Source organism: Lepidothrix coronata, unplaced genomic scaffold (assembly GCF_001604755.1).
Source record: "Lepidothrix coronata isolate B3197 unplaced genomic scaffold, Lepidothrix_coronata-1.0 Scaffold194, whole genome shotgun sequence".
Taxonomy (NCBI): Eukaryota; Metazoa; Chordata; class Aves; order Passeriformes; family Pipridae; genus Lepidothrix; species Lepidothrix coronata.
Genome location: NW_016690374.1, coordinates 1,465,809 through 1,473,889, shown reverse-complemented (window position 1 = coordinate 1,473,889; position 8,081 = coordinate 1,465,809). Strand labels below are relative to the sequence as shown.

The following is an 8,081-nucleotide window of genomic DNA, read 5'->3' as shown; positions in this document are numbered from 1 at the left end:
TTTTGTTCTTGATTGAAGATTTTTTTCAACTCACATCAGAGCTCATCTGATTTTCCTCCAGTTTTTTCAGGTGGCTTCAGGCCACCAGCAAGGATGGACACTTTCTATTTTTCCTTAAAGTCCTGTTACTCACGTCAGAGCTTCATAGCAACTCTGCTCCCAGAACCTGGGGTTAGTCTAGAGCACACCACATAGGACCGATGGAACTTCCTGGCCATCAGATCTTGTCCCGTGTTGCAAACGCTACCACATCAGTTTGCTCTTTTTGAAAATGTGAAGAGCTCCATCCTAACGGTAATTATTGTTTCTGTCCTGTTACCTCTACTGAAAGTACTTTTCAAATAATATATTTTCTTATGTTTAAAAATCATCTCATTTTTAGCTTAAATGTATCAATGGGCAGCTCATACCCATGTGCTTTTGAAGAAAATGTCCGTGATGCACTTAGCCGCGGTAAGGCAAGTTTTCACACATGTTCCCAACAAGAGCCCCTGGCACTGCTTCGCTCCCACGGATTCACACCAGCCTCACCGGGAAAGGACGGGTGCTCTGGCTGTGCGAAGGGACGGGGTTTCGGTACGGATGGGAGCTCGGCATTCGGGGTGTGATACTGCTGCGAATGTGGGTTGTGGGTGGATGCACAGGGTAGCCGGGAAGTGAAGGCACCGGGGTAGCCGCGGCTGACTTGGGGTGGGGGGCTCCGGCCATGCCGTGGATGGGGACACGGGACAAGGGGCTGGCTGCGGTTGGTGGGTATGGCAGTACGTCTGGGTGTTTTGGGGAAGGGAATATGGGCCGTTCTCAGCGTCAGGGCATGCAAAGAGCGTGGGGGGCAGAGGTGGGCAGGGAGGGATGGTGGGGGGCTGGAATGCCGTGAGGACCGGGGCGACGAGCGGGGCCGGCTGCGCTTGCGGCAGCGCAGGGACACGGAGGGTGCGGGCAGCGGCGGCGGCCCCGAGGTGGTGGAGGGGTGGCGGTGCCTGCGTGCCCGTGGGGGCGCCGGTGCCCGGCGGGGGGGCCGGGCGGTGCCGCGGGCGCGGGGCCGTGCGGGGCGGCGGCCGGCGGGCCGGGCCGCCTGACGTCACGGCCGGGGCGGCTGCAGCTGCGGGCGGCGCTCCCGAGGCGGCGGCGGCTCCGCTCCTGCGCTCACTCCGCGCTGCCGCAGCCCCTGCGCCCGCGCGCTCCCTCGCCGCGCAGGTAAGGGGGGGCTCCGGGGCGGGCACCGGCACCGGCACCGCGGGACAGGACCCGCTCGGCTCTGGCAGCCTGTCCCCGCCGCGGCGCGGGGCTCTGGCCGCCGCTCCCTCGCTCCCTTACCGCGGGCAACTAGTTGGGGGAGCGGTCGGGCGGGGCTGCCCGGGATGCCGAGGATTCGCGAAGTGGGAGCGGCGGCGCGGTGCCCGTCCCCGTGCCGTCCCGTCCCGTCCCCCTGCCCCGCGACCTAGCGGGGAGCCGGGTCCGCCCGGAGCGGGGCCGTGGCGGGGCGCAGGGCGGAGGCTGCCGCAGCCGGGTTTGGGGCGGGGAGAGCTGCGCAGGGTGGGTGCCACGGGACGCTGATGTGTCCGGCTCTCGTTGCAGGCTGCTCGGGTACTTCAGAGCGAGCGGGAGGCTGAGCCGGCAGCATCCCGGGCATTTCCAGCGGGCGCCCGCCAGCAGCCCGGCACGGCAGTGACTGAAATTTAGGCGTCTTCAGAGAGGGGAGGAAGATCCTCATCTTCCGTAGCCTCCTCAATGAGTGCCAAGCTCTCCAAGGACTTGAGGCTGTCCCTGCCGCCTTGTCTTCTGAACAGGACATCCACCACCTTAAATACCAGCACCACCTGCATCACCCAAGTGGGTCAGCTCTTCCAGTCCTTCTCATCCACCTTGGTTTTAATTGTCCTAGTCACCCTCATCTTCTGCCTGATCCTCCTCTCCCTCACCACCTTCCACATCCACAAGAGGAAGATGAAGAAACGGAAAATGCAAAAGGCTCAGGAGGAGTATGAACGGGACCACTGTGCCCGCAGCAGCAATAGCAGCAGCCAGCACCCTGGGACAGTGGTGCAGGGAGAGGCAGCCCAAGGAAGAGACAGCCGACTGGGAAGACCCCCCCAGGACTTGGAGATCCAGCGCTCCTCTTCCTCAGCAGCCCCCGGCTCTCAGCAAGCACAGGTTTGTTTGGACACAGCTGGTGCAGGGCTCCTGCAGACGGAGATTTTATCATGATGGTTTGGGGGAGACCTCACGAAGGCTCTGATTGGTGTTTGTAAATACCTGAGTGATTATTCTAGTCCCTGAAGAAGAGGAAAATATTGCTAATTCAAATGAATGAACAAGCCCATGATCCAAGTGCATGACAGATCACATTGAGTTTCTCATTGACTGTGTGAGGAAAGGATGCATCTTTTAACTGGAGAAGGAGCTGCACACAACTACTAAATATCGAGTCATCCACCTGCAGGAGAGGGTCAGGGGTAGGGTGTCCCTTTTCCCTGGACATTATTACCCCGAGGACTGGGATGTTCCTGCTCTTGGGATTCCCGCTGCACCCTGTGTCACCATTGCATGGTGTTGGTTGGGGTGTGGGTGAGTGGTGTGGGGGGAGAGGCAGGTCTAGTGGGTGCCTTCGGACCCTCCTGTCCCCTCGGAGCAGACTGGAAGTACACTGTGGTCTCTCCTTTTGTGCTGGGATCTATGCCCCTGTCCCGCCCCTCTCCTTTGCAGGACTGGATATTATTTTGTGTTGAAATGGCTACCCCTAGTTGGGCTTAACTGCAAACACTCTCTGGCCCCACATCCTTGTGCCCCCAGCTGCAACACTGATTGACCCACTATCTGGGGGATGGGATGGAGTCAGCTGTCTGCATAGAGTGATGCTTGAGCTTTCTGCTCCCTTCAGCTCCATTCATCTTCAAATGCCTCCCCTTCCCCATTCCTATCTGCATCCCATGAAACGTGAATGCCATGAAACCTGAAACCCAAACCCACTCTCATTCTGCGTGGAAGGGAGAGGTAATGTGCAGTAACTTGCCTGTCCTCTCCCAGAGGAGGCTGTCTTTGTACCTCCTCTTGGTCCTGAAACAATCCAGTTCTGCACCAGGCCCCCTGCACTGAATGCCTGCGTTTACAGCCTTGCCTCCCAGTAAGGAATCCTGCAGCAGTACCCATCTCGCTTCTACTTTTTTAGGCTGATGTGTATTTTTATCCCTAATCTTGTAGACAATTAAGGACAGACAACACTTAATTTTCTCCTGTTTTCCCTCTTAGGGAACAAATCATGCAGTTGTGCAAAAATGTCCACTCCTAAACCCCGGTAAATATTTATTTTAGAAGTGGCTGGTGTAGTTTATCCCTAGCAGGCATTGAGAGTTTTTTTGTCTGTGGATGGTGGGTGTGAGTGGCTGCTGGTACTGTGTGTGTTGGAGGAAGCAGTGTCAATTACAGAAAATGCGGCTTTAGTGATTAAATCAGTGACCATTACTTGAAGGTGCCTTAACAGAGTGCCACATCCAAACTTTGAAACATTGAGTGTGGTATCGTAGCAGAGGCAGCCCTCTACTGTGCATACTAGCATCTAAAATTACAGCAAAGAAAAAGTGATCCTGAGAAATTTAATCTTTTTTTTTTTTTTTTTCCTTCTGTCCCAGCACTAAAAGTGATTTGAGGAGATAGTAATAGTCCACAGAATATTCTATATCCTTTGTATTTCTTCTGTGCTGTGCTCTGCCTCCCAGGGTGGCTGACTAGGAAAAGCCCAGACACATGGACCAGGAGGTCTGGGGCCCTAATCTGGGAGTGAATGCCATTAACTAATTTAAAACAGGGAAAGCGAATGGCAGAAGTGCTCCATAATCCTCTAGTAGCCCCAAAATGCAGAGTTTTTGGGGTAGTGTTTCTGTTACCGAGTTTTATCCCTTTCCGATCTTTCCCGGTCTGATGGAAAATTGCTGTTGAGTTTGGAACCATGCCTCCAGTGCTTTAGACAAGTACTATGTCATCCAGCTCAAGGTGCTGCTCCACCCTCTGAGGTTAGTGTGGTGAGCATACCCTATCTGTGACCAAGTGGTGTTTGCCAGTGCTGTTTGATGGGAGTCATGGCTGACTCTTGCTGCCAGTTGATGGATCAGATGCTAATGGCTACTTCACTGTTGCTGGGCGAGGAAATTGGCTTTGTTTTGTTTCCCCTAATAAAGGATGCATGAACTTTTGTGTTTAACCTCCTTATGCAACTGCAGCACAATATTGCACCACAGGGAATAGATTTAGGACAATGAAGAGTGCTCAGTGAACAGTAATGGAACTCCTTGACCGTTGATCTCCACTAAATAGAGAGATATTACTTTCCCCTTTATTTTGTGCCTTTAAAAAAAATCCCCACAAACCAACAGTGTATAATTTCGAATTTTATAAAAGCAATAAGATGTTCCAAATCACTCCAGTGCATTTCTGGTTGATGATTCCACTTCTTTAGTGTCTGAACTCAGATATTCTTCCCTCTGCCTTATGCACTCAAGGCATGCAATAATTTCCCAGAAGTGTACTGCTTGTCACATCTCATTGCATTTATAAAATTGCCCTATTTTTGAAGAAAAAAAGAAGGATGGAGAGATAGATATATATATCTTTATATATATATAATGGATATACAGGTATATGTATTGTTTATATAATCTCATGACACTAAGAGTAGTTGCAAAAGTGTGACTAAAGTTAAAACGTTACCATGTAAAACTCTATCCTGTTAATTAGCTTTGATTTAATATTTTAATATCTCTGTATTTATGTAAATCTGTGTAAATTATATGCTCTATTAGTAAAATTTCATACTGACTTTAATTTTTGCAGAACTGTGAGCTTCTTGTGGTGTCATTTAAGGTTTTTTATTTCTGAAGTTAAATTAGACAAGATATGAAAAGTTATAAATTCCTATTATCACACAGAATTACTGCAATAAGGTTCATGTGTACTCCCAATACACAGTCCTATCTTGAGGTATTGCAGGCTTATGAGGTTTAATTGAATGGTCTCAGGAGATCTAGCTGATACAAGCAGGACACGTAGGTTTTCATTTTCATGAAACAATAAGCAACCTGGGGAATAGATGTGGATTTTTAAAACAGAGTTTATGCTTGGAGGTTCTGTCAAATCAATTGCTTCAAAACCCTACAGCTACAGCTAAACTCCTGCACTTAGCATTCAGTATTAATAAGGCTGATGCTTCTTTCCCCTCCCCCTCCTACTTAAACTAGAAAAGAGTAGAAAATTGTTCATATTTCTAAAGCATACATTTTCAGCTAACTGTGAAACTGCCCAAAGGGTTTTGAAAATACGTATTTTATGCAAGTGTAATATCTATGTATCTGTATCCATATATTTAAATATTTTTGTGTAACCTTTTCTACGATATTTGATAGAGATGCTGGGTAAATGCTTGTACCATTCTCAAACGTGAGGAAGGATTTATACCCTCTCGATGCGGACATTCTTTTTTCTGTGAATTTGCACTGGTTTCAACAAGTGACGGTGATGACTGGGCAGCTGAGTGCTGACTGCTGGAAGCACAGTCAGTCTTTCCTCCCTCTGTTAAGGGGCACATCCTCCAGCTGGATTTTCCTGGTTCTCAGTTGGAACTGGTTGCCCACTAGCATCCTGCATGTGTAAGAATAAGAAGTGCTGTGGTGCTCAACAGTTCCTGTCTGGTCCAGCTGTCATTTTGTGGAAGAAGCATGACAGCAGTGAGTTGTTTTGTAGAGCCTAGTGAGAACAGAGCTGATGGGCAATGTGGTGGCCATGCTGGGTCTGGATTGGAGAATCAGCAATGCCTTGTCCTGCGCTCCTGTCCTCAGAGCCTGCTGCTGCCCTGGGGATTTGTACAGCTCCTGCTGGCATCAGCAGGAGTGACTTGCACTGACTGCCAAGGAACTGGGATCCCATCTGTAGTCCACATGGAGAGTGACAGTTCTCCACACCACCGCCACTGACCCTGCTCTGCACCTGTCTTAGCAACCTCCACGGGGATGGAAACCACTGCACCCCATGAGGGCTAGGGTGCTTCAGCCTGGTGGCACTGGGGAACTCGCACTGCTACTGTTAGCTCTGCTTCTGTGGACTGAGGAATTTAGGTTCTACGTGGATCCTATGCAGATCATGGACAGGGAATGTCATTTCATTAAAATGTATCATTCTGACATTTTTTTCTGTGGGGGTTTGTCTACTGCAAATGTAGTTTCAGATGAAATTTGCGAGCTCTCCATCCAGACATGTTTTAACTTTTGATACATCTCGCTCAGATGTATATCTATAAATTTATAGATATATATCTCAAAAGAAATGCTGGACAAAAAACAAAGGACAGAGACTCCACATTATAGACGAAACTGTCCTATGACAATTTTTTTTTCTTTTATTTAAAATTAATTTTAAAGGCTATATCTTTGATGTAAATAGCAAGTTACTCTGTGATTAATGTTTTCCATAGCATTTCTGAGTAATTGCTATCTTGTTTCTGGAAAGCTGTGTCCAGTGTTATGAAGCAACTGTGCTTTTCTTCTTCTGTTGTTATGAATATGAGTGCAATTTTTATGTAGGTAGGAAAAAGAACATGATTTGACTCTTTAGATAGGACTGAATTATTTTAAATCCAGTTATAGGACTTGGTTGCTTTTTTTCTTTCTAGTTGTTATTCTCTCTGCACGTTCGTATTTTTTCTATGTGTACTTGAAACCGTACATTTTATTAAGTATGCAAGATATGAAGGGAAACATGAAAAATTATGTGAACATTCTTTTTCCTCTTTTGTGTAAATAGCAAAATTTATAATGACTTAGATAAAATTTCACTGTATTTCTCATCTATATAGAAATTGGCATGACTCATATACAAACCTTTAATATCACTTTCATTTATGTTAAAAGTTAGAAATACTTTTATCCAGGACTGACTTTCTCATCTCTTTCTGGTACTGAACATTTTTTCCAAGTTTCCCATCTGATCGCTAAATAAATTTCTAGTAGAACAGAGCCTCCTTCTGTTTTTAGTCTTTTACATGTAGGTCTCTGGTCTGAATCCAGCCAAACTCAATAGTGTAGAAAATGTGTTATGACCTTGCAAGAACTGGATGGTGTATGAGCTTGAGGAGAGAAGTGACCGACAAGCAAACAGATGAAATGCCTGACAATGGTAATAGTTAGCTTTCTTGTTTGGAGTTGTGGAAGGGAAGACTCCCCGTCCACTGAATTGACCTGGGTGAAGGGTGACCCATTCCAGCTGCAGCAGAGACAAATATCAATGTCCTTGCTGATACTGTTGCTCTAAACCATCATTTTCAATATGACATTAGGTCTTATTTCTGTAAATTATATGTCACGTATTTCTTATTCAAATCAAAGAGGTTTTCACTGCTTCATCAGTACTATATGTTCTCTGTGGATAACTAGAAGGATTAATTTTCCAACCCTTTTAACCCAATACCTCTACAAGCATCAATTTTGTATGAGTTAGGAAATAAATAAACATTTGGATCAGAACAGTGTCAGTAAAAATTGCCTTTATTTATATAATCTGGTGTTCCAGTTGGCTTTTCCTTGTTTTCTTCCTTGAAATGGAGCATTATAATCTGTTCATTATTTTACTTTTCTAAAGAGGACAAAGGCTTTAAAGCAGTCACTGCAAAAAACACGTATACAAACAGGAAAAGATTTCACAATTTACAGCAGAATAAAATCATGTAGGTTTTATTTTTTTTAATTGCACATTCTTTGTCCTCTGTTTTTCAGACCCCCTCAATCAACCAAAGTTTTTACCTAAAATCTTCTGAAAAAACTCACATAAAGCAGATGGATTGCTTTGCTTTTATAGTTTTGCTTTTCTTACTACACAGTCAATGACAAAGTACAGGTCAAAATGTTTCATACAGTATCCTAGAGGATTATAAGTACTGTAAGTAAGGGGCAAGTATAGAAGGTTATAAGGAGAAAATATTATCTCTATAATATAGTAAAAGCAGCAAGAGCTGGAGGATGAATTTATGATTCTAAAGGAGTGCTTTTACGTTTTATTCCTGGCTCTGTCACTCACACGTGAGGCTCTCAGCTATTTAT

General features: G+C 46.4%; 1 protein-coding gene across 2 annotated transcripts; it reads left to right on the top strand.

Annotated features, from left to right (window-relative positions):
• The first annotated feature begins 239 nt into the window (after window positions 1-239).
• On the top strand, window positions 240-7,517 carry CUNH11orf87 (chromosome unknown C11orf87 homolog). Of its 2 annotated transcripts, none has more exons than XM_017831682.1 (2): window positions 240-576; window positions 1,579-7,517. In XM_017831682.1, exon 2 carries the CDS (start codon window positions 1,732-1,734, stop codon window positions 2,206-2,208), a length of 477 nt encoding a protein of 158 aa, XP_017687171.1. In that variant the 5' UTR covers window positions 240-576; window positions 1,579-1,731; the 3' UTR covers window positions 2,209-7,517. The 2 variants fall into 2 exon arrangements, with proteins under 2 accessions (XP_017687171.1, XP_017687170.1); XM_017831681.1 differs by lacking the exon at window positions 240-576 and adding an exon at window positions 1,148-1,197.
• Window positions 7,518-8,081: the final 564 nt, after the last annotated feature.